The following is a 24011-nucleotide window of genomic DNA, read 5'->3' as shown; positions in this document are numbered from 1 at the left end:
AATATCCTCAAACCCCCTCCAAACCTCTTGTGCCGACCGAGGCGTAATGGAAATCGAAAGGGGAAAAACCCTTCTTCTCTTAAGAAAAACCCAAGATGCTGCAGTTCCAAAGGAACAAGTGCGCAGCAACATTTTGTTGGATTCAAACAGAGACCTAACTGCGCCTTGCATACTCTTTACATAAAGAATCACCAGTCGAGAAGTAAAAATACGATCGAAAAATCCCTCGACCTCGACGCCAACCCAATTTGCTGTTGGATGTCTCTTGGTGCACAAAAACACCTGTCAGATCAAATCAAGATATGACAGGACGCGCGTCACCAAACTATTTGCGGTACGCCGTTGCACCAAAGAAAGTGTTTTGCTCTGAAAAGCAAACCGCACTAGGGCCGTCAGCCCGTCACAAACCAACCTCACGTCCACTGCGCAAGTCAATCATGCGAAGTACGTACTCTCCTAGCACAGCGAAATGGGCCGCGTCCGCGTGTCGTCCGGGCAGCAGAGCAGAAGCTGCGAAATCCGTCGCGTTTTGGCCCCAAGAGAGAAGAAACGCCGTGCGGCGCACACCCGTCAGCCGCTGCCAGCCACAACCACAGCAGCAGCCAGCAGCGGACAAAATACCGAGTAACTCGCACGGCCGCCTCCTGGACTGGCTGACTGACCGCCTGCCCGTTCCCCTCTCCGTCCCCCGCTTCCTTCTCGACGACGTCGTCGCCGCAGTCTTTTGGTGGTTTTTGTCCCGCGGCCTCTGCCGCCCGCCCGCGCGCGATACCTTCCCCTCCCCTCCCCTCCCCCGTTTAGAGCTCACAGAGGCCCTAAGCAGCCGAGCAGCAGCACAGCGGCGAAAAGCCAAGCCATCCCAGTCCCACCGACCGGGCAGCTGCCTCTCCAGATCTCGCATGCGCGGCCGCCGCCGCAGGAGGAGGAGGGGGAGCGGCTAGGGAGGGACTTGTGGTGCCGCCGCCGGCGGCGGGCTTTCCGAGATGCGCGGGGAGCGGCTGGGGAGCTGGGTGGTGTCCTACACCGGGATGTCGGCGGACAACATCAAGGGCCTGCTGCTGGCGGTCTCCTCCAGCCTCTTCATCGGGGCCAGCTTCATCGTCAAGAAGAAGGGCCTCAAGAAGGCGTCCGCGCAGGTGCGTCTCGTCTCTCCCACCCCACCCCACCCCACCTCCTTGTCCCCCCTCTCTCTCTGCCCCGCACGCCCCCGTGTCGTTTCACGCTGCCCGGCGAACAGCGCGGTGCCTTCCCTGTGCCGCCGCCGCCTCGCCGCGCTGCTGGCTCCCTAGCCTAGATCTGCGCGGAGCCGCGCGAGATTCGGATCTCGCTTTCGCTGTCGGTGGGGGCCTGTGCTGGACCCTGGATAGATAGGTAGGACTTTGGAGCAGCGAGCGCATTGGGGATCGCGCTGGTTGTTGAGCTCCGATTGAGACGTTCCTGAGCTTTGCTTGATGTTGTTCCACCAATATCAATGATTAGCACAACAGATGACACGGTGGTGATGGGCTGATGGCTCGATGTACCTTGCATTTCTTCCTTGCTCCCGCACCTTTAATGTCACATTCAGCATGGATGTCTCGGAAATGTGACAATCATTGACTGTACAAGGGAGATGAATTCTCACTTACTCATGTTATTTGTTGCACCGGGAAAATGTATGTAATAGACTACTGTTAGCTTGTTGTCCTTTAAACTTGAAGCATATTTGTTACACCAGGAAAATGCATGCAATAGACTCCCTTCTGTTAGCTTGGTTCCCTTAAACTTTCACTGTATATATTTTCTCTTAAAAAATAACAATGATAAAATTCAGCATATGTTGATGATCATAGGTTAAATTTTCCTTGTTTCATCTGTGGTGTATCGTGCAAATGTCGTGCTGAAAATGTTGCTTCTGTCATTCCAGTTACATTTCAACCTTTTCCAGTGTTTATGCTTACTTTGTTGATTTGAACAGGTGTTGGTGGCTACTCTTACCTGCTTGAGCCACTGTGGTGGATAGGACTGATAACAAGTAGGTATTTCCTTTGATACAGTGGATAGACGTTTGGTTCCGACAGTCTTTTCCTTCCATTACTGTATGTGGTGGCACTAACCATGTACAATTTCCAGTGGTTGTTGGGGAAATCGCTAACTTTGCTGCATACGCTTTTGCCCCTGCTATCTTGGTCACTCCACTTGGCGCACTTAGCATAATTATTAGGTACGGACTAAATTTAATATGATTTACAACTGATACACTGAAATCTTGTATTGCTTATATTTCAGTAGTTCTGATACTTTTAGCTCGTTCTCTTACAGTGCTGTTCTTGCACGTATCATTTTGCGGGAGAAGCTGCACATATTTGGTGTACTCGGATGTGTTCTTTGTGTTGTGGGTTCGACAACAATTGTGCTACATGCCCCTGCAGAACGTGAAATTGAGTCTGTGGCAGAAGTATGGGATCTTGCTACTGAACCAGGTTTTATTCTGCATTCTATACGCTTGCATAGTACTGTGAATAATTATTGACGTCATGTTGACATTTCAGTATGTTACTCCCACGACACTAGGGAGTACTATTTATCAACAATACTAAGGCTTAAACTTCTATGTCGCAGGATTTCTACTTTATGCAGCCATTGTGCTCACAGCAGCTTTCGTGCTCATATTCCATTTTGTCCCACAGTATGGTCAGACACATATTATGGTGTATATTGGTATCTGTTCTCTTTTTGGGTCTCTGTCGGTATGCTTTTCACCTCATGAATTTTTGTTTTGTATTCACTTAATCCTTAGATAGTTGGTAGAAAAAAAACTCTCCTCAAGTTATGATTCTAATGTCTGTCTATTCTGCTTGGTTTGGCAGGTCATGAGTGTCAAAGCTCTTGGGATAGCCTTGAAGCTGACGTTTTCAGGGATGAACCAGCTAGTCTATCCACAAACATGGTTCTTCACACTTGTTGTGGTTGCATGCATAGTAACACAGATGAACTATCTTAACAAGGTATGATCGATGTTTATGTTCGTTGGAAGTTATGGGTGTTCTAAGAGAATAATTTCCATACGTAACATAGACTGAAGAACATTTTTGCTATGTTGATATCTTATATGTGTGTATTATGTTATACATTACATTCAGCTTGGTATTGTTTACTTCTGCAGGCCCTTGACACATTCAATACTGCAGTTGTTTCGCCCATTTATTATACAATGTTTACTTCGTTGACCATTTTGGCTAGTGTAATAATGTTCAAGGTAACGGCTTTGGATCTCCATATACTTGTTTACGTAATTGTCAGCAAGCTTTGCTTTACTTTCCGTCTTACAACCATGTTGACTAAATAAAACGATCCAGGGATCTTGGTTATTTTGGGAATGTGCAGTAAATATGCTAGATGTCAATCTGTACTTTAGTGAGTTAGCTTCTAGCACTAGTATGCATTGAAGTAATTCCGAGTTATTCTTTGTACCACGTGTCAAAATATTCTATCCATAATCTTGCAATCTTTGTGTTTCCTAGAACACTCAGCCACTCAGGTTTTGGTCTTGCCACAGTAAACCTTGCAGCCATTATTACAACAATCACTCAAGTTTACCTGACTGATTGTTTTACAGTAAACCTGTTAGCTGTGGTGTTGCCTGGCTTATTGATATCCAAATTCAGTTATAGTAAGGGCTTTGAACCAGACCACTCATAGTAAGGGTTAGACGGACTATTATTGTGTTCGAAAATTCTCAAATTAGTAAGCTTATGTTGTCAAGAGCCAGGACTATAGTTGCCTTCATTGTGAGGATGAGGTGGTTATGTCAACAGGACAAAATAGGATAAATTATGAATGTCTGACAACACGATTTAGAAATATCTATTAAATGATGATAATTTTCTGAATTATAATAACACTTCACATCTTCTATCCGCTAAGCTGATTGTCAAGTGATGCATCAGTCGATCCATTATTGCATTGCACCGAAAATGCTGCGGATCATTTATTAGTTTCACTATAACTGCATGCAGGACTGGGATCGTCAAAATCCGACTCAAATCGTCACGGAAATGTGTGGTTTCGTTACTATACTTTCTGGGACGTTTCTGCTTCACAAGACAAAAGACATGGTGGATGGTATGGCTGCATTTCCTCCCTTCCTGACCTTTTTAAACATCTTCTTCTTTTACTTGAAATGACACCTATGTGTAATTTCTTATTATCCCTTGTTGGCATGACAGGTCTCCAACCGAATTTGCCTATCCGAATTCCTAAACACGCGGATGAGGATGCATATGAATCTGAAGGAATTCCTCTCAGGTCTGCTGCTGATGGCATCCCTCTCAGGTCACCCAGGGGCACCGAGGGAATTCCTCTCAGGTCTGCCGCCGATGGCATTCCACTCAGGTCATCATCGAGGGGCACAGAATCGTTCCGCTCGACATCATGACCATGAGACGCTTGAAGGCAACGTTGGTCAAATCATGGTGCCTCAATGCATTATACCTGGGAAGGGAAGAATCTCCATTCTTTCCCCGGATAGAACTCCTTAGGTTTTGACTGTAGGACTGGGAAGGTAAAACGGCTCGGCGCCCCTTGTAATTGTTGAGACTTTGGCACAGAAGTTTGGGGCTTACATCAGTTATACTATATATACGTCTCTGGGCAAGATAATTAGAATGGCCAAGGACCCAAGTTTTGAACATGCCTTTTCTTTTTTCCATTTTGTGGGGAATTTTTTTTGAACACACCGCAGTGAGCCACAGAGGTCGTTGTCTGGAACCGCTGTATTCTTTCACATACAGTAGTTCGTTCAGAAGCATGACTAAATGCAAGAGCAAAATATGTCTAGCAAGAAGCACATATGTGTAGAACCCTACAGCTGCATCATTGCAGATCCAAATGGGATTGCTTTTTTTTTTTTTTTTGAGATTGCTAAACCTTCCCGGAACGCATAAGCATTCCTTAGGAGTTCTCATGGGCACATGTTCGGATTGTCGTTCTTGTCAACGTAGTCGGCCTATCATCATCAGATGACGCACCTTTGACGTTAAACAATTGATTACTCTCGTACATTTGTTAATCCATTATGAATCACTAGATGTCAGTCAACTCTCACTCTCAGTCACCTCCGAATGGCGACAATGTCCATGGTCTATCCTCCGTGCGAGAGCTCCAAAAGAAGATGCATATACAAATGGGATTCCAAGGTCATTGCAAACCTAGGAGCAAGCAACTCCCGAAAGCGAAGGCGACGTTGACCGCCGCCGGCCGCCACCGGCAGTAACACGGAGCTTCCAGAACTCGAAAGGGTCAAACACCATCCATGGAGCTCGCCGCGCTGCTCCTGCTTCTCCCCTTCCTCCTCGCCGGCCTCCTCTACCTCGGGAAGAAGGACGGCGGGGTCGATGCGCGGCGCCTCCCTCCGGCTCCCCGGGGCCTGCCCGTCATCGGCAACCTGCACCAGGTGGGCGCGCTCCCTCACCGCGCCCTGCGCGCGCTCGCCGCGGCCCACGGCGCGCCCCACCTGCTGCGGCTCCGCCTCGGCCAGGTCCCCGCGCTGGTCGCCTCCTCCCCGGCCGCGGCCGCCGAGCTCATGCGCGCGCACGACCACGCCTTCGCCACGCGCCCCTACTTCCGCACCGCCGAGATCCTCACCTACGGCTTCCGCGACCTCGTCTTCGCGCCCCACGGCGAGCACTGGCGCCACGTCCGCCGGCTCTGCTCCGAGCACGTCCTCAGCGCCGCCCGGTCGCACCGCCACGGCGCCATGCGAGAGCGGGAGGTGGCCGCCCTGGTCCAGGCCGTCGCCGACCACGCTTCTTCTTCTTCTTCCGCCGCCGCCGTGGTCGACGTGAGCGGGGCGCTGTACCGGTTCGCGAACGACGTGATCTGCCGGGTGGTCTCCGGGACTAGGCTGCCGAGAGAGGAAGAAGGAGGGAGGAGCGAGCTGTTCAGGGAGCTGATCGAGGAGAACACGGCGCTGCTCGGCGGGTTCTGCGTCGGGGACTACTTCCCGGCGCTGGCGTGGGCGGACGCGCTGCTGTCCGGCGGCGGCGCGAGGGCCTGGAGGAACTTCAGGCGATGGGACGAGCTGCTGGAGAAGGTGGTCGCGGAACACGAGGGGGAGAGGAGCGGTGCCGGCATGGAGGAGGACTTCGTGGACGTGCTGCTGGCGCTGCGGGAGGACGGGCACGGGCAGGACGGGTTCGAGCTGAGCAGGGACATCATCAAGTCGCTCTTGGCGGTATGTCAGTTGTCGTTCCACCGTTCGTATTTATTACAATTTTTATTTTTGCAGCGAGTATTTATATTTCATTTTAAAAAACATCACCCCATATTTTTCTTTTGAGGGGCAAGCCTATTGGCATTTTATTTCAAGATCGAAAGGTTTAGAGCATCTCCAACCGCGCCACCAACAGGCCCTCCCTCCTCCCCGCGATTTTTTACGCGCCGGCGCTGAAAAAACGCCCTAGTTGCGCCCCAAGACGCCGAATTCCGCCGGCTCGGCCCCTATTTGGGCCCGGCGATCGAACCCGGCGCATTGAGGGCGCTCGGGGGCTCTGGCGCAAGGAAAAAGCGCACCTGGGGCCAGACTGTCAGGCGAAAAGTCAAGCCGACCGTCCAGATTCGCCTCCGACCCCCCGCGCTCGGCCGCCACCCTGCCGATCCCGGCGCCGCCCACCACCCACCACAGCTAGATAGGACATTCCCCGCTGGAAAAGAGAAGAGGTTTCGTTGAGGCAGCCTCTCCACCGCCGTCCGGGTGATTTTTTCGGCGTTTCGGCCGCGCAGGGGCTGTACACCGACGGGTGTGCGCCCACCTCGCCCGCAAGGTGTTTGGCGATTTGTCTGCCCGTCCCGACGATGGACTCGGACGACGAGGAGGCGCTCGCGGCGTTGCTGGAGGAGGAAGCCGAAGCCGACGTCCAGGAGCAGGAGCATCTCATGGTGCTCGCCGCCCCTCGTCGGCCTGCTCGCGAGCAATGAGAAGCCGCGGCGAGGTGGCTCGGCACCGGGGCGGGTGAAATCAAAGAACCGGCATCGTCTGGAAGGCTATTGCATGCTCTACTCCAACTACTTCGCCGACGCTCCATTGCCCGGCGAGAAAACATTTCGGCGCTGTTATCGGATGAGCCGAAAGCTTTTCCTCAGGAGCGTGAATTCCATCCGGGAGTTCGACAACTACTTCAAGTGCAAGAAGGATTGCACCGGCACACTTGGATTCATCTCAATCCAGAAGTGCACGACAGCTATGAGGATGCTTGCATACGGAGCTCCCGGTGATTCACTCGAGAACTATTGGCTCATGGTCGAGTCCACGATCATTGAGTGTTTCTACAAGTTCTACAGGGCAGTGGTGGCAGTGTTTGGACCATAATACTTGCGATCACCGAATGGTGAAGACACTGCTCGGATCCTAGCATAGAATGCAACAAGAGGATTTCCTGGGATGCTTGGAAGCATCGACTCCATGCATTGGGAATGAAAGAACTGTCCATTTGCTTGGCAGGGGTTGTACAAAGGCACCAAAGGCGGTTGCAGTGTGGTGCTTGAGGCAGTGGCCACACAAGACTGGATTTGACACTCTTTCTTTGGGATGCCAGGAACTCACAATGACATCAACGTCCTCCAGTGCTCCCCTGTCTTTGCCAAGCTTGTTGAAGGTCATTCTCCTCCAGTGAACTTCGAGGTCAATGGGCGGTAGTACAACAAGGGGTACTACCTAGCTGATGACATCTATCCGAGATGGTCGACATTTTTGAAGACTATCTCAAACGCTGTGCCAGGAGGCAAGAAGTCCTTCTTTACGAAGGTTCAGGAGGCTTGCAGGAAGGATGTCGAGCGGGCATTTGGTGTGCTCCAATCTCGATTTGCTGTTGTCCGGTACCTTGCTCATACCTGTTCGAAAGATCAAATATGGGAGATCATGACTTGCTGTGTCATCTTGCACAACAGGATCATTGAAAGCAAGCAAGAAGAGCCAGTGTTTGACACTGAACCATACTACAGGCAGGGTCCTTTTGCCCAAGTTGATCACCAGCTACCAGCAACCTGGACTGCCTACCTCAATATGCGTCAGGAGATCCGAGACCCACAGGTGCATCAACAACTGCAACACGATCTGGTGGAGCACCTATGGAGGCTCAAGGGCGACACCAGGAACGACGTGTGAAATATGAGTTTTTATTTGTTGAACTATATAATTTGTATTGAACTATTTGTTGTTGAACTATTTGATTTCTATTGATTTTCTATGATGAACTATGGAGGCAAAAAATTATTCATGGAGAATTCACGCCGAATATGGGCTGATTCGCGCTGATATCGGGCCATTTTTGACGAAAGTGGGCCGAATAATGGGTTGATTCGCGCCGATATCGGACCATTTTTGACGAAAGTGGGCCGAATAATGGGCCGACATCGGCGCGTGGGGGTGAGCTGGGGACGACGGTTAGGTGCCCAACCGTCCCCAGAGCCGATTTTGCTGCCGGCTCGCCACCAGGCAGCGATTTTTATTCCTCCTGGGGGGAGGGGGGCTCAACGGCTGGAGATGCTCTTACATCTTGGGAAATGATCCATCGGCGGATTGCTCCCATACGTCAACCGCCTCCGTCGTCTACCACGTGTCCATTTGGCCCCGCCTGTTGTCCACCTTTCCTTCCCCAGAAACATCATAATCCTATCGCTCTCCTCTCAATCTGGGAACAGTTGTAAGGCCTCGGCTGGCACGGACATCGGTTGTAAAAAGACTCTAAAATTTCTGCAACAAGACCCCTGTTGCAGAATAATTCTGCCACAAAACCTTTGTTGCGAAACATTTTTGCAAATTTCCTGACTTCCGTAACAAGACTTTTGTCACAAAAATTTATGCGACAAGACCTCTATTGCAAGGAAAAATGTAACAAGACCTTTTGTTGAAAAAAAAATCTACAACTGGACCTATGTTGTAAAAATTTCTACAACATCACCCATGTTGCAAAATTCCTTCCACAACATCATTTTTCTTACAAAAAGATGAAGATAAAAAAAATCTGTAACACAACCCCTGGTCACTCGTTCTACACGTGTACCACTTGACATGTGCCCCTGACTCCTCGTGGCTCCCCTTAAATTTTTCTGCAACAACACCAATGTTGCAGAACTTTCTCCCGAAACATAAGCTATGTTGCAAAAAAGTGAAGACAATCTTTTTCCAACAAACTTCTGTTGTAAAAAAAATTGCAACAAGACCTCATTTGCAAAAAAATTCCGCAACACAAACCGTGTTTCAGGAAGATAAATAGCGGTTCCGACGTTTTGCAACAAGCATCCTGTTGCGGGGCTTGTTCTGCAACACCGCTTTTGTTGGAAAAGGGAGATGGCGCTCGTGGATGGGTATATCGGATGGACATCCCCGCGTCCATCCAACAGCCAGCGAGGCGGCGGATGTTTTCTAGTTATCCGCCGGCCGACGCCTAGCGTGGCCCTTACATCTTTGATTACATGCGGTAAAATGAAATTAGGGGGTTCATCCTCCCACAACAGAACTAGCTGGGAATCATACACATGTCTAGCTACCAGATGTCCCAAAGTGTTTGCTTCCCGAAGGCAATGCTGAAACTCCAAATCTGATATTAACATCACCCCGTATATTAATTAATTAAGGCAACTGCTAGGCGTCATCCCGTCTGAAAGATCAGCTGACTGGCCACCTACCAATTCGATTAGGCGCATTGGGTTGTTTGGTCGCATGCTCGCAGCATGTATTCCTCGTCCTGCCCGACATCCACGAGGACCCCCCTCCTCCCGACCTTGTATTGCGCTCTACTTCTGCTTGTGACATCCTTTGGTGGCAGTGCTTGGTCGTCGCAGCAGCAGCCCCCATCCCTCGGCAATAGCCTCCTCCCTGAACAACATTGTCCGTTTGCCAGATTGCTTGTTCTTGGCTGCGCAGCACCCCGCGGCACGACAAATGCTCCATCTCAGCACCCCCCCCCCCCCCCCCCCCGTGGCCCCGACGATGCAAATCATAGCACCGGCAACCTGACGATGCTCCATTGCAACACCGACGACGCCGAGACAGTGGTCCATTGCAACATCGGCGACCCCCGTGATGCTCCATCACAACACTGGCTATGCTCCACGCTGGCCATCGTATGCAGCAGTCATTGACATTGTCGACCACCGTATGCAACACCGGTGATGTTGTAGAGCTAGAGCACCGGAGATTTCCTTGCCGCCAAACGTCAAACGTCGCCGAGTTGTAGCACAATGCTGTTCGTAGCACACAACCCCCCCCCCCCCCCCCCCCCGAGTTGCATTGCAGCATGTGTCGCCGACGAGGTTGCCCCACTGCTCGTGGTGATGACGGATGTTGCAGTGAGGGGATGCAACAACAGTGTCGGCGCTGAGATCTTGTCACCGCTATACTCCCGACGATTGCAACACCGCAGCCTTCACAACACCCAACTCCCTCCTGTGTTGCTTTGAGGTAGGCATTAGAGGTCGGTGTAACGGCGGCGATGTTGTGCTAGCCTAACTCACGACGGACCATGGCAATATACTTTATGGGCGATGGCAAATATACTTATGAACCATGGCAAAATTAATTTTTGAACCATCGCATATATCTTTTCTCTGACCCATAACAAAATTGTACTTACAAAAAATGGAGTTGGTGATGGGTTCACATATGGGTCCAACATCTTTTCCAAATAAAGAAATACACGCATCCTCACATATGGAACTAGTAACCTTTCAAGAGGCATATAAACAAATGTACTCTACTCACATGTGAGATTTATCATAAATAAACAAATACACTACTTTCATGTGAGACCCTTTTTGTTTGTAAAAATCACAAATAACAAAGACAAAAATGTGACTTCAACTAAAAATTGATCTTGCTTTTAGTTCTCTTCCAATCGACTATGGTCATTTAAAATTCTCTAACGCTGCATGTCTCTCGCCGTATCTTTGCTATCTTTTCTAATCGCAAATCACACAACAGTCATAAAAGGACACTAACATTATTTCATCACCTCTAAGCCAATGGTTCCATGGCAATGGACGGGCTGAATAACCCATGGTATATTGTTTTTGATTTTCTAAAGTAGCATATTTTGTATATTCTTTACATGGCAAATTTACCTTTTCGGTACCATGAAAAATTCATTCATTACATAATGGTCATTTATTTTTTTTGGAACATATTCATTGAGACAAATGATTCTAATTAATTTTCTTGTACACCATGCAAAAAAGAATTGAACATCTTTCATGAGACATTTTTCATAAAGAGAATCCAAATTTTGGCAAAAATAATTTATATAACATGGAAAATAATTTTGCCATCATGGAAAAATAATTACCGAATTTGTTAGTGTGTTTTTAGGTTTTCATATTAAATAGTATTGGACAATTTTTTTACTTTTTTTTGCAAAAGGGGAATTATATTGGGCCAGGAGGCCTAGCAAACCCCGATCCTAATCCACGCCTTAAGCGCCGGTTAAGGTTATTTGCCAATCGGCCCATACCATCCTCCGCCCTGGGCCTGCGACCCATTTTCTTTTTTTAACCTTCAAAATAATATGTGCATAATGGTCATTCAATTTTTGGAACATATTAGTTGTAGCAAACCATTCTAAATTAATTTTCTTGTACACCATGCATAAAATAAATGAAACATCTCCTGGCAAATTTTTGTGTTTCATGAGACTTTTTTGATCATTTGTGTGGGAGCACAGAAGGGAGCACGGGGGCGGGAGCAGGCAAGCCCCGTCCCCAGAGAATTAAGGGAAAGTTACATAGGATCACATAGTGGGTTACGTAGATGTACTATTATTCCGTAGATAAAAGAATTAAAATTCAAACGAACATGTTGAGCATGGTGATTGCGGTCGATTCCCCTTGAATTCAGATGGACCGGACAAAGTCCTGTCCGTCACAGTTCGAACAAAACCAGTGCTCCATCTTCTGGCATGGTTCTGAATCCGCTAACGCATGGCAGGACATGTTCGCGGCGGGAACGGAGACGACCTACATCGCGCTGGAATGGTCCATGTCGGAGCTGATGAAGAACCCCGCGGCCATGCGGAGGCTACAGCAGGAAGTCCGCAGCGCCGCAGCCGCACCGGCCGGCGGCATTGCCAAGGCCGACGCGCTCGGCGCGGCCACGCCCTACCTGAAGGCGGTCGTGAAGGAGACACTCCGGCTCCACCCGCCGGTGCCGCTGCTCCTGCCCCGCGAGTGCATGCAGGACGCCACCGTGCTGGGCTACCACGTCGCCGAGGGCACGCGGGTGTTCGTCAACGCCTGGGCCATCAACCGCGACCCGGGCTCCTGGCGCGCGCCAGAAGAATTTCTCCCCGAAAGGTGTCGCGCAGTCCACTGCAACCTAGCTACATTATCGAGTTTTTTTGGCAGGTTCCATTCATACTTTTGTGATCATTTGTGTGGTTAGGTTCTTGGAGAGCGAGGTGGACTTCAGGGGCGGGCACTTCCAGTTCATACCCTTCGGCGCGGGGCGGAGGATCTGTCCCGGGATGCAGTTCGGGCTCGCGACCGTGGAGCTCGCGCTCGCCAATCTGGTGCGCCTGTTCGACTGGGAGCTGCCGGACGGCATGGCCCCGGAGGAGCTCGACATGTCGGACGCGTCTGGGCTGACCACGCCAAGGCGGGTGGGCCTCCGGCTCGTCGCAAGGCCCGTTCGAGTGGAATCATGCATGAAACAGGAGTAGGCCCAGCAAGCAACGTGCAAAACTAGAGTTCATACGAATCAAGAACACTGGAGTTCATCAGTGTGTGCCCGGTGAGACATCTGTATGTTGTTGTACAGTATTCCAACCGTCCCATAATTAAGATGTAAAAAAAGTCGTACATTGTGAAAACCAAGGGAGTAATATACTCCCTCCGTCCCATAATATAAGAACGTTTTAAACACTATTAGTGTTAAAAACGTTTTTATATTATGAGACTTGCAGTTGTTCGTGTAAAAAAGTGTGCATGTGTACTGCCGTAAAATGGCTAGAGAAAAAAAAAATAATTGTTTGGAATTTCGGTGCGTGAAAGCTCGGTCCATGAACTTCGCTCTCGGTTTTGCTTTGCAGTAGCAGTCTAGCAGCAGAGCATCCACGCATCGCCATCGGTAAAACAGGATTATCCCAGACCTGCACGGTCGTAATGTTCGGTTCTACTGTTCCAATTGTTCTATCTGCCCCTGGTGGTGCAGGTGCAGCCAATAATGGCACCTCATCCTCATCGCATCCCACAGTAGTAGTAGCGTACGAGTAGTCACAGTAACCGCAGCATCTCGTACCGACGAGATGATAAGATAAGCCGCTCAGAGAACAAGTAGCTAATCCCCCTCCGATTATTACTCTCCTCCGATTCTTGTCCCGTCGATAGATCAGTTTCCCGGACAAAATATTTGACTTGCCCCCGGCCGGCCCCTGTGGCTTTTACACTGATGTTCTTTAGCTGTTGCGGTTTACAACATGCATGCCACTGAATCTATTCTACCCAACCGCTGTCGCTACAAGAGTCATTGCACGTCACTGTTTCGTTTGCAAGACCAGAACGACTGTCCTGGCGCAGTCGGAAAATTCAACGAATTCTCTGGTTCCTGCTGCCCGGCTACGGCGATCGATCGAATTAAGCAACTCCATCGGTCGGCTCGCTGCTTCTAGGTGCTCTACAGCAAGAATATTTGCTCGTCTGTTCAATGAGAGCTCTTTCTATCTCTCTCTCTCCCGCGAAAAAGTAGAGAACAAGAATATGTGCTCGGCTGCTTGTACCTCGAGCGCGCTAGCTAATTAACCCCACACACGACACAGAGCACAAGCCAAGCCCATGCGTGTACGTAGGTGCTGTTGATCTAGAAGTGGAGCCAAAGTACTGATGAATGCATTAGTCCAGGACGGGGAGGGGACGGCACACATTCGATGCCCACCCGCGTTCACATAACCACGTACGACGAAACAGCTGCGTACCATTTTTTTTTTAAACGGAGGCAAAAGATTTGCCTCATCGATTAATTAAGCAGAAGAGAATTGCCTAGTTAATTTACGGAAAACTGGGCGAAAACTGATACAAACAGATCACGTGCGGACTACTCACAGAGAATGCAACCCCATAAGCACATGATCGACCCGACAATCATACCCAACACATAACGACCACCAGTCCCCACACTGCTGCATCGCAAAGAAGCCCTCAACGAAGACCACAGGTACCACCAAATCCACGGAGATAAGCCAAGCCATAAGGATAACCTAAGAGACTGGTGACCAACCATCAAGCAGTTGCGGACGCCTTTTCTGTGGCGCTACTCTTCTTGCTCTTGCTCTTGAGAGCCTCCTCCACAATCTTCTTGCCAGATCCAGGGCTAGCCCTCTCCAAACGTGCGAGCAAGCTGTGAATCTCCAACTCGAAGAGAATCTCGTTGACCTTGTCACGCACAGAAACCTGCCCAACTGTCACCCGCGACTGTGTGACCGAAGCGTCAGAAACTCCATGATCCACAAAGGCAAGCGGCTGGCTAGGCTCCAAAGGACCAGGCGGCAACACACCGACCGCTTCAACATCATCAACCACAGGTACCACCGACACAATGGACTCAAGCGTCTCCAGATGCACACATGACAGAGGCGAATCATGACCCTCATTGTCCACAACGACGGATGGCGGGCTTGCCGCCAACATTGGCAAAGATGGCATCATGGGCATCACCAAGCTCATCTCCTTTGTAAGCACCATCGACAAAGGCGGAGATGGTGCCTCACATAGCTCCTGCAGCCCAGGCATAATCTGCATCACTGGAGTGACGACCTCGGCGATGTGCCTATTACGAGGAGAGAAACAACCATAGGGGTCTGTTTCACCCTCGCCCTTGGAATCAACCTGGATCTCGGCCAACGGAGGCAAATCTGGCATGATTGTGAGCCTGCACAGAACCGCCTCAGCTCTCGCCAAAAAACTCTCAACTCTCATCAGGCAGTCTTGCAGCTCAGCCTGCTCCGCGAGGACAGACTGCAGCGGCACCTCTACCATGGTAGCATCCTTGGCAGGAGCAGGCACTTGGGAGGGCGACGGAGCAGTACGTCGAAGCGGCGTAGACTGGTGGCTGTTGTTCTTTGCATGACAGAAGCGAGCAGTGTGGCCGAAATAGAGGCAGCTTCTGCACCGAATTGGGTCCCTGCAAGAGTGGGCATGATGACCTTTGGAGAGGCACCGAAAACATCGATCCTTCAACCACGACGGAGGAGCCGGCCGAGCATTGAAAGCGGGCTGACGAAAGGCCTGAGAAGATGGCGAACGACGGCGCTCGGTGACAAGGCGCCAGCCTTCCAACGTTTCCCCACGAGCTGTTGGGGCGCAACATATGGGATCAGCGGGCGTCGTCTTCCCTCTGAAACATCCAAGCCAGTCCCCCCAACCAGGACGCACGGGAGAAGCCTCCGGGACGGTGCATGAAAGACCTGTCGGTGATGGATCCGCCTGATCTGGCCCCCGCAAGGATGACGACATTGACGTCGGGGACGGCGGCAGCTGGCCGAAGGAGACGCCAGCAAGGGGAGCGGGGGTGGCGCCCGCGCCGGCCATCCGCCCACCTATGGCCGGGTCGGCCTTGCGGGAGGCCAGCGCAGCCACAGCCAGCCTGGCGGCGGAGACGACGGGCGAGGCCGGAGCAGGGAGCCTCGCGGATGCTGAAGCTGGCAGCTTGCCTGGGGGCACCTCTGGCACCTCCACGGACACTCCACCAACCTGGCCGGGGTGGCCCAGCGACGGCTGCGGCGGAGCGGGTAGGAGCTCCCAATCTGGATCGGATCGAGCAGCGGACGGGGCTGCCGGCAGAACGACGCACGACGTGCAGCCAACAGGCAGCCCGGCTGGAGGTGGTGGAAGCATGCTGGCCGGGACGGGTGGCGGCGACGAGGAGGCCGACGGAGCTGCTGGCGGTGAGGACGGGAGGGGCGGCGCGAGGTCGGGGGAGCTCATCTTGCACACCTGCTTGTCCTTGCGGGAGGGAGAGGGAGAGCAGCTCGGGCTGAGGCTGGATCCGGGCGCAGCAGAAGCGGGGGAGGTCGGAGCAAGGAGATCCGGCCGGCGGCGGCCGCCACGTGCTCACGCGGCCACGAGCGCGGACGCGAGAGCCATCCTTTTTCCGCCTCCATATTGGTGCATGCAATATCCGACCGAATGCAGGCCAGCTGGTGATGATGCGTCGTATACTACACCACGCCACACGGCCGGTCCATTTGGATTGCAGCTATCTTTCTTTTCCCCCGGCGACGGCGACGGCAGAGGAGCAGAGCGGCCGAGGCGACAGGAGCCACCGGACCACCGCACCGAAACGAAAGACCCCTGTCGTTCATGTACTGGAGGAAGGAATCCGGCGAGAAAGGAGACCGGACGATCGATCCCGAGCGAGCGACGTACCTCGTGGTGGGGCGGGAGCGGGATCTCTCATGGATCGCGACGCGGCCGGGGACGGAGATTCTTTTCTTCCGGCCTTCCGGGGCAGATCCTTGACCACCATCAACTTTGTATAGGATTAGTGCAGCGCCCGTACATCGACTTTGGGCAAGGATGATGAGGTGATATGGGACGGGACGAGGGCTAGTGCCCAAGGTTGGGGATGAGGTTTGGCTTTAAGTAAGTGGGTTGTTGATGCCACGTCAAACCCCCAGGAGATGGATATTCTCCGACGGTGACATGCATGCTACTGCTGCCCACGCGCGGTAAAGTCCCATTCAAATTCGAAACGTGGCCATGATCGATCACACGCGCGAGAATGGATATGGTGACGTGCATTACGCGTCGCCGGGAGAGTCGCCCAACCGGCGATGAAAACTTACGGTGAAATTCATTTGCGCGTGCACCACGTTCAGATTAAGATGGCGGCGACCAGGCTCCCGGAAACGAGTGCGACCGTACGAGCTATTGGACGGGGGCGCAACCAGGCGGTCGCCGGACCCGGACGACCCTGCCGGCAGTGGTGGCGGCTCGATTTTGACTCATCGGGAATCAAAACCGTGCGTGTATGTGCGTGTGTGGCCAGAAACGCCTCGGTGGATCGATCTTTTTGCGTATGAATTTCTACCTTGGTCAATCGCCATGTAACGTGGTATTTCTGTCATCCACACGTCGATTATGTGTCTGGACATAGCCTCGTAGTCGTAGTGCTCCCGTGGTGCTGCTGCCTCACGTGCCGACGTGCGCTGTGCTAAACCGCCGCCAACTCATCCCACGTAAGCATGTCATGCCGCCAACACAATGGGAAATTTTGTGGTGAACATAAAAATGCGTTGTGTGTTGGGTATGAAATTGTGGTGAACATTTGTTTTTTTTGTGGTGAACATTTGTTGCATATGAAATGTGAATTTTCTTTTGCATGGCGAGGGATTGATCAGATAATGAGAAAACAAAACTGATTGCGTGCATGCTATTTTGTTCATGAGTAGCGACAAATATTGCGTAGACGGTGACTTTAGTCTTACTGTTGTATGACTTTGTAAGGGTTTGTGTCAATAATTAATAAAATGGCATCGTCCAGATGCAGAGGCGGGGGGACTTCCTCCTTCTCTAAATTTTTTTGCTATTTTGTTCATTGCATTTCACATGGTTGCGTACAAGAGAGCATGCGCGGTGAAACGCATACAACACACACGATTGTGACACATACAACGTGTGCGATGAACGAACCAGCACATACGACTGTGATATAGGCAGCATGTGTGATGGATGGACCAACACACATGTCCCTCCAACGAATCATGTGCAATGAATACAATCATCCCACACGATTCTGCTTCTCCAGAAAGGTGCGAGGGGGCATATAACAACACACGATACCAATATAATAACCATGCACGATGTACAATCTATCTCACACGTAAAATTCCGGCTAAATGTGTGTGATGGCACATCGCACACATTTCCTCCATGCCTCTCGTGTGAGATGGGTTCCCCTATCGTACACGAACAGCCATATAGTGTGCGAAGACCCCGTATCACACACTATCCAAGGTGACGGTTTGTATCCCCGTGTACGATATGGGGTTTTAACAGTGTGCATGGAAAAACTGCACTAGTGGATGTTGGGTCTTCGTGGGGGTGTTGAATAGATTTGTGTAACATCAAAAGCATAAGAACTGCCTTTAGTTTGTACATATGAGGAGATAGAGCTTGCGAAGGCAAAAAAACCCGGCCGTCCTACGTGAGCAGAGAGAAAACCAGCACCATGTGTCTGGTTTTCTCTCTAATCCGGTATTGAACAAAATTTATACGGGACTAAATGTCACCCAATTTTTTTTGAGGGTGTGATCTAAACTTCCGGTAAATTTGAGGGACCAAAAACATATTTTTAATTTTACATTTATTTACTAGTTTTCATCCTAGTTTTTCTTATATACCGATCAACTATGTATTTATCTTTTCGCTCTTAATGAATTCGGCAGAGCTTCTATCTTACTCTTAAATAAAATATATTAGCATTTGTCAAATGTTTTTCTCCCTAAGGAAGTTGCGCATGACCGCAAATTGAAGCCCATGTTTTCCAAGCAAACGACAGAGTGGTGCAAAGTTTTAAAATAATAGAGTTTCAAATTAAATTATGAGAAAACCAGTTGGTTTGAAGAAGCCCCCTCTGAAATTTTCCATGTACTGGTTGATGATGTAACTGTAGTTACTATCTACTCCATCCGTTCCCAAATATTTGTCTTTCTAGAGATTTCAACAAGTGACTACATACGGAGCAAAATGAGTGAATCTACACTCTAAAATATGTCTACATACATCCGTATGTTGTGTCCACTTGAAATGTCTAGAAAGACAAATATTTGGGAACGGAGGGAGTAATAAAGAGGGGCTGTTTTATCAAATAAAAAAAATGTCATGGTCGCACGAGTCGACAAATTGCACCAAGAAGAAATTCAGGCTCATCTGGAGAATGATCTTAATATCACTCAAGTAGTTATCATGAGAACATTCATTTCTCATTAACGTACTTACCAATCACACCAATTTGGAAGTACACTATTTTGGTTCCCCTCTACCATTTTCAGTTAACACGGTGGATGGCAAACAAAGGAAAATGAAAATCAGCAGCACCGGTGGTCCGCCGGCTGTTTAGAAGCAACAATTACTTGAGCATGTAATTTTTAGTGAACGTGTGATAATTGGTTGATTAATTGATTAGAGCTTTTAGGCATATTCTGTCCATCGAGGATCTGTGCATTCATGCGACGGCCAGCCACGCATCGATCAGTCAGTCGTGGAGAACGGCTTGTAGACCTTTAAGTCGGACATTATCCCGGCGATGGAGCCGGCGGCGGCGGCAATGGTGATGATGAGGCAGGCGAGGCTGAGTAGCTGTAGGCACACCCACTGTGAGCTCCACTTGGGTATCTTCTTCTGCACGATGTACATCTCCACGGGGAAGTAGACGGTGAGCGGCCAGAACCCGATGGCGCCGAGGAAGCCGACGACGTCGTTGAAGAAGGGCAGAAGCATGGACACCACGGTCGTCGCCACCACGAACGCCGACCGCCACGTCAGGCGGAAGAGGTTGAGCTTGAAGCCGGAGGAGACGAGCGGGACCTGGATCTCTCTGGTGATGAACCCTGACTTGGGCCACCTCTGCTGCGCCCACTTCTCGACGAAGGCGAACAGGGGCTGGCAGTAGACCTGGTAGGCGCCGACGAGGTGGACGACGATGGCGGCGTTGGCGATGTCGAGGAGCCAGAAGGGCTCGTAGAAGCCGAAGCCGGTGAGGAGGTTCCCGGGGGCGTTGTCGCCGAAGGCGGCGTAGCCCATGCAGCCGCAGAGCATGTAGAAGAGAGTGGTGGTGGCGACGCTGACGACGGTGGCGCGGCGCATGACCTTGGCCTCGGACGGCGGCGGCGCCCTGATGGTGTCCTGGATCTCGATGAGGATGAGCGAGTAGGAGTAGGCGAAGGCGATGTCGCCGAAGGCCTGGAGGCTCCGCCACACCTTGTCCATGGGCGTGACGACGCCGATGCTGATGCCGGTGAGGCTGCCCTTGACGCCCTTGTTGGCGACCACCTGGACGATCCCGAGGCCGAGGCCGATGGTGGAGTAGGTGAAGGACATGATGGCGGCCAGGATGGAGAGCCAGGAGATCTGGTCGAAGTCCGGGATCTGAGAGAAGAAGATCTCCGCCACGCCGAAGATGATCATGTAGGGCGTGCTCGAGATGTGGCACGGGTTCACGTGCCCCTTGACGTGGAAGCAGTTGGCCCTCTTGATCGCACTGCAGACATGTTTCAAGCGACCGTTAGTTCACGTTCACCAGCTAGCACAGATCGAGATCATCGTTGCAGAAGGTTTGGGTACTCACAGCATGCTAATGGAGGCGGCGATGGTGTATCCGATGGCGACGCCGACGATGTTGGCGTACTGCAGGAACCCGCAGAGCTGGACCTTGATGCCACCTGCTCGACGAAACGACAAGAGAGAGAAGCAGAGTGAGCTCTGCTCAGAGGCTGCCTCCGCATGCATGCATGCAGCGGCAAACTACGCGAGCTCGGTGAACAGTGGGAGGCATGCAGACGTACTGAGGTTGGCGTTGACGGCGTCCATGTAGGTGTAGTTGCGCTTGCCGGTGGTCTCGTCGCCGGAGCGGTAGCAGTCGGAGAGCAGCGAGGAGGTGTAGTAGGTGACGAGGGAGAAGAGCAGCATGACGGCGGGGCCGGCCACCCAGCCGAGCTGGCCGATGGCCCAGGCCAGCGACAGCACCCCGGACCCGATCACCGCCGTGATGATGTGGGCGCTCGCCGTCCACATCGTCCCTGCGGCACACCAAAAGTCCACGTCAGTTTGTCCCGTCACGTACGCTTGAGGCGGCCGTACCACATGATCGCAGTAGCATCTTTTGTTCTTACCGGTACGCTTGAGGCGGCCGTCGTCGTCGTAGCACTTGGAGCCGCCCGCCTGGCCGTGCTCCACGGAGGACACCTCCATGGCCGCCGCCGCGCTCCCCTGGTAGTAGTTCTTGCCCACGCCGTTCTCCCCCATCTCTGCACCAGCCAAAGCACCCGATCGAGCAGTGAGACGACAGCTGGAGCACACAGTGCAGGCCGATCGGTATCTCGTTGTACCTCAGGTAAGTAGCACCGCGACAACAATATATAGCGTCAACCAGGGCGAGGTAGGGTGGCTGCTGGCTAGTGAGCGGGACGCGGAGAGCGCCAAGACTACTCGCGGGGTGGAATTCAAAGGCGGCCCGTTTACCGCTCCACTAGATCGACCGAGGTCGTATAGTGGGCGGTCGATCGGGGGTGAGCGAGTGCAGTGTGAGGAAGAGATAAGAGCGGGGGCGGCGATTTATAGGCGCCTGCCTGGAAGGTTGGTGGGTGTTCGTTCGGGTCTGGGCTCGAGGTCGAGGAGGTGGGGATGATGCGCTAGCTAGGGAATTTTGTAGCGTACCCCAAGGGTATTTAGCATCTGTTCTCGGCGATCTTTTAGTTGAAGCCGATGTTAGGGGCTGGTAGAGCATTGCCTGATGCCTCTATTATGTGAAGAAGAATATGTCATGCGCGTCTCTCGCCCACTTGGGCAGATCGCATGTGTAGATGGACGACGGTTCAGTGATCAAGTGGTGTGCATGCATGCATGCATGGGTGTAATGCAAACTTGTCGTTTATTGGGGCATATATATATCTGATAAGAAAAAACTAACCTAAAATGAAAAAAAAAACATTGCTCAGCTAAAATATTTTCCTGAATTGAGCCAGGGTTTTTGCGGAAGAATGGACCACGCGAGGCTCCTCTAGTGGCACAAAGGGGAAAAAACGTGGCCGATGGGTGTAATGGTCGGACCCCTCCTCTACCTCCTCCGGGCACACATGTCAACTTGCCTCTTGCCCTGTCTGCTCACTACAGCTATAGCTGCATTGGTCAGCGAGAACAGCGTGCCTAGCCAGCTAGCAAGTGTTTACACACGGCCCGATTGAAAACGATGACACATGCACCTGCACGACATGTGCATGCATGCCACCACGCAAGATCATCAAATATCTAAGGCGCCCATAACCCAAGCTAAGGAGGCCATGGACCATGGAGTAACAAACATGCGCTGCATGCACCTTAAGATAAGATAGGATCGCAACAGTGCATGCATGCATGCATGCATTATTGAGATTTCTTACCTTTGCAAGAAAAAGTCCCCTCTACTCGGTCTCCTCTCCCCTTGCAAGGGAGTGACGAGACAAGTTCAGGGCTACGAAAGTGTTGTGTCAAGAGATGGGGTGTAACTTGCTGTGATGGTGTGTTCAAGTGCGCCCAACGGCCACGGTATTTATAGGGGTGGGCAGGGCTGGCTTTAGGGTGTACAATGCGTCTCTTGCGTGTTCCATGCATGCATGGCTGGATGATACTGTACTGTACGCTCAAGGGAGGCCCTCGGGTGTTTGTACCCCACGGGTTCTCGACCATCCTCTGTTCAAAAAAAAAAAAACGGCTTCTCGACCATCCTTTTTGCCGCGGCGTAGAATATGTTCGGTGCCCCTCTCGGCCACGAGATTAAGTAAGTTGATCGCCCACTAGGGATCGTATCGCGATCTTGTTCCCGGCCAGATGGATCGTGAAAACAAAGGGAAGACTTCGTGCCCATGGTTTCTCACATTTTTCGCAAAATGTCGAAATGTGTGGCTCCTAACGGCAAGTAGAGAGGTGATTTAGCGGTGAGAAGCGAAATGTTGGAAATGCTATTTGCTTGGCCTGGATTTGCTTCTGTGGCGAACATATCCTGTTACCGTTGTTGTGGCCTTATCCTACGAACTCCCGCTGATCATGGATCTTAACAAAGCAGTTCGGCTGATTGAGGCCTAAACTGTAGACGTCTCATGTTTGCAATGAGGAACCAAAGTGTTAGAGGTGTGCTAGCTAGCAGTAGTAGTTTAAGTTCGACAAATAGAGTCATTAGTTGGTGAGCGCTGAATCCACAATCTCTTAGGGTCACGTAGTCTAGCTACGAGAACTAGAGGCCGCCTAAGATTTGTTTACCAAAAACTAGGTTAAACGGATAGTGAAGATTAAGTGCAGAGAAAGTCTGGAGCTAAAGTGTCCTTTTTTATCCCGAGCTCAAATGCTTTTGCTATAAACAGTAGAACTTTTTACAGGAAACGTTGCTTACTTTTCTAAGTGTTTGAAAATATTCGTGGTGAAATCACATTCATGAGGTCTGGGCAAAAGTAACAAGTCAGCTTTTGAAAATGCTTTCAAAAATGGTCCGAAACAGAGCACCTTGAGGCGCCCCTGGGAAACCGGAGTTTCAGCTAACCGCAAGCTTTGCTCATCCGCTAGCGTAGCGTTCGGGAAGAGTGCGCGTGGCTTTGAAGCGGGGTCGACACGCCGGGTGGCCTTGTTGGACTAGTTTTACCTTAGGTGGAGGACTTCATGCTTCTGAACTCCTTTGAAAGAATCTAGGCTGTCATGGCCCTGAACTGGGAGGAACGGGTGTGCATATGATACTTTATAATGGATGAGTTGGAGCATCTCCCTACAGAGTTAAATCTTTCGAAAACCTGTGTCCATGATTATATGGCGATTTGAAAATTTATAACATCCGATTGTAGAGAGCTTAAACTAACAACTAAAACTTACCAATCGTGTGCATACCGTGATTATCACTTCTTGTGCTATCAGGATTAAGAAGTGGACATAGTGGGGTTATGAATGACTCCTAGGTTGGTGTTCAGGATCACTTATTGATCATTCTAGTTGCGCCTCATTATGCACAGAAATTACTTTTCTTGTACTACTCTCTCTGTTCCTAAATATAAGTCTTTTTAGAGATTATACTATGGACTACATACTGAGTAAAATGGATGAATCTACACTCTAAAATATGTCTATATACATCCGTATCTAGTCCCTATGAAAATCTCTAAAAAGACTTATGTTCAGAAACAGAGGGAGTAGTACTCATAGGATAAGATGGTTTACAAATGCTTAGTGCCTGCTACAATTCTCACCACTTAACCATATCCAACCCATTAAGTATTGTTAGTCTTGATACCCTTGGTAATGTTATTGTT

At 50.8% G+C, this 24011-nt stretch overlaps 3 protein-coding genes across 5 annotated transcripts; 2 read left to right on the top strand and 1 right to left on the bottom strand.

The window, feature by feature from the left end:
- The first annotated feature begins 599 nt into the window (after positions 1 to 599).
- On the top strand, positions 600 to 4672 carry LOC123133954 (probable magnesium transporter NIPA4). The gene is made up of 9 exons (XM_044553331.1): positions 600 to 1136; positions 1958 to 2014; positions 2113 to 2203; positions 2302 to 2462; positions 2602 to 2729; positions 2850 to 2987; positions 3146 to 3238; positions 3999 to 4104; positions 4209 to 4672. Coding segments are annotated over exons 2-9 (927 nt in total). The 5' UTR covers positions 600 to 1136; positions 1958 to 2013; the 3' UTR covers positions 4418 to 4672.
- Positions 4673 to 4867: 195 nt separating this feature from the next.
- Positions 4868 to 12839, top strand: LOC123133943 (cytochrome P450 71A1). Its single transcript, XM_044553322.1, has 3 exons — positions 4868 to 6214; positions 11960 to 12324; positions 12413 to 12839. Exons 1-3 carry the CDS (start codon positions 5294 to 5296, stop codon positions 12687 to 12689), a joined length of 1563 nt encoding a protein of 520 aa, XP_044409257.1. The 5' UTR covers positions 4868 to 5293; the 3' UTR covers positions 12690 to 12839.
- Positions 12840 to 18925: 6086 nt separating this feature from the next.
- LOC123133920 (amino acid permease 4) lies at positions 18926 to 22338 on the bottom strand. 3 transcript variants are annotated; one of them, XM_044553305.1, is made up of 5 exons: positions 22122 to 22338; positions 20856 to 20990; positions 20529 to 20762; positions 20312 to 20405; positions 18926 to 20224 (listed from the first exon to the last, which is right to left on the bottom strand). In XM_044553305.1, the coding sequence occupies exons 1-5, from the start codon at positions 22330 to 22332 to the stop codon at positions 19216 to 19218; spliced, it is 1683 nt and encodes a 560-aa protein (XP_044409240.1). In that variant the 5' UTR covers positions 22333 to 22338; the 3' UTR covers positions 18926 to 19215. The 3 variants fall into 3 exon arrangements, with proteins under 3 accessions (XP_044409240.1, XP_044409246.1, XP_044409249.1); XM_044553311.1 differs by lacking the exon at positions 22122 to 22338 and adding an exon at positions 21072 to 21352; XM_044553314.1 differs by lacking the exon at positions 22122 to 22338 and having other exon boundaries at positions 20856 to 21272.
- Positions 22339 to 24011: the final 1673 nt, after the last annotated feature.

This window comes from Triticum aestivum, chromosome 1B (genome assembly GCF_018294505.1).
Source record: "Triticum aestivum cultivar Chinese Spring chromosome 1B, IWGSC CS RefSeq v2.1, whole genome shotgun sequence".
In the NCBI taxonomy this organism is placed as follows: Eukaryota; Viridiplantae; Streptophyta; class Magnoliopsida; order Poales; family Poaceae; genus Triticum; species Triticum aestivum.
This window is presented reverse-complemented; position numbering and strand designations above follow the sequence as displayed.

Bases quoted from the DNA above. Each gene is read 5' to 3' on its own strand.
- LOC123133954 (XM_044553331.1), top strand. The intron at 2,463-2,601 runs GTTTTATTCTGC...TCTATGTCGCAG, and splicing joins GGATCTTGCTACTGAACCAG to GATTTCTACTTTATGCAGCC. The intron at 2,730-2,849 runs GTATGCTTTTCA...TTGGTTTGGCAG, and splicing joins CTCTTTTTGGGTCTCTGTCG to GTCATGAGTGTCAAAGCTCT.
- LOC123133943 (XM_044553322.1), top strand. From the start codon at position 5,294: ATGGAGCTCGCCGCGCTGCTCCTGCTTCTCCCCTTCCTCCTCGCCGGC. The intron at 6,215-11,959 runs GTATGTCAGTTG...AACGCATGGCAG, and splicing joins TCATCAAGTCGCTCTTGGCG to GACATGTTCGCGGCGGGAAC. The intron at 12,325-12,412 runs GTGTCGCGCAGT...TTGTGTGGTTAG, and splicing joins GAAGAATTTCTCCCCGAAAG to GTTCTTGGAGAGCGAGGTGG.
- LOC123133920 (XM_044553305.1), bottom strand. From the start codon at position 22,332: ATGCATGGAACACGCAAGAGACGCATTGTACACCCTAAAGCCAGCCCT. The intron at 20,406-20,528 runs GTACGTCTGCAT...TTCGTCGAGCAG, and splicing joins CGCCGTCAACGCCAACCTCA to GTGGCATCAAGGTCCAGCTC. The intron at 20,225-20,311 runs GTGAGTACCCAA...ACATGTCTGCAG, and splicing joins GCCGCCTCCATTAGCATGCT to TGCGATCAAGAGGGCCAACT.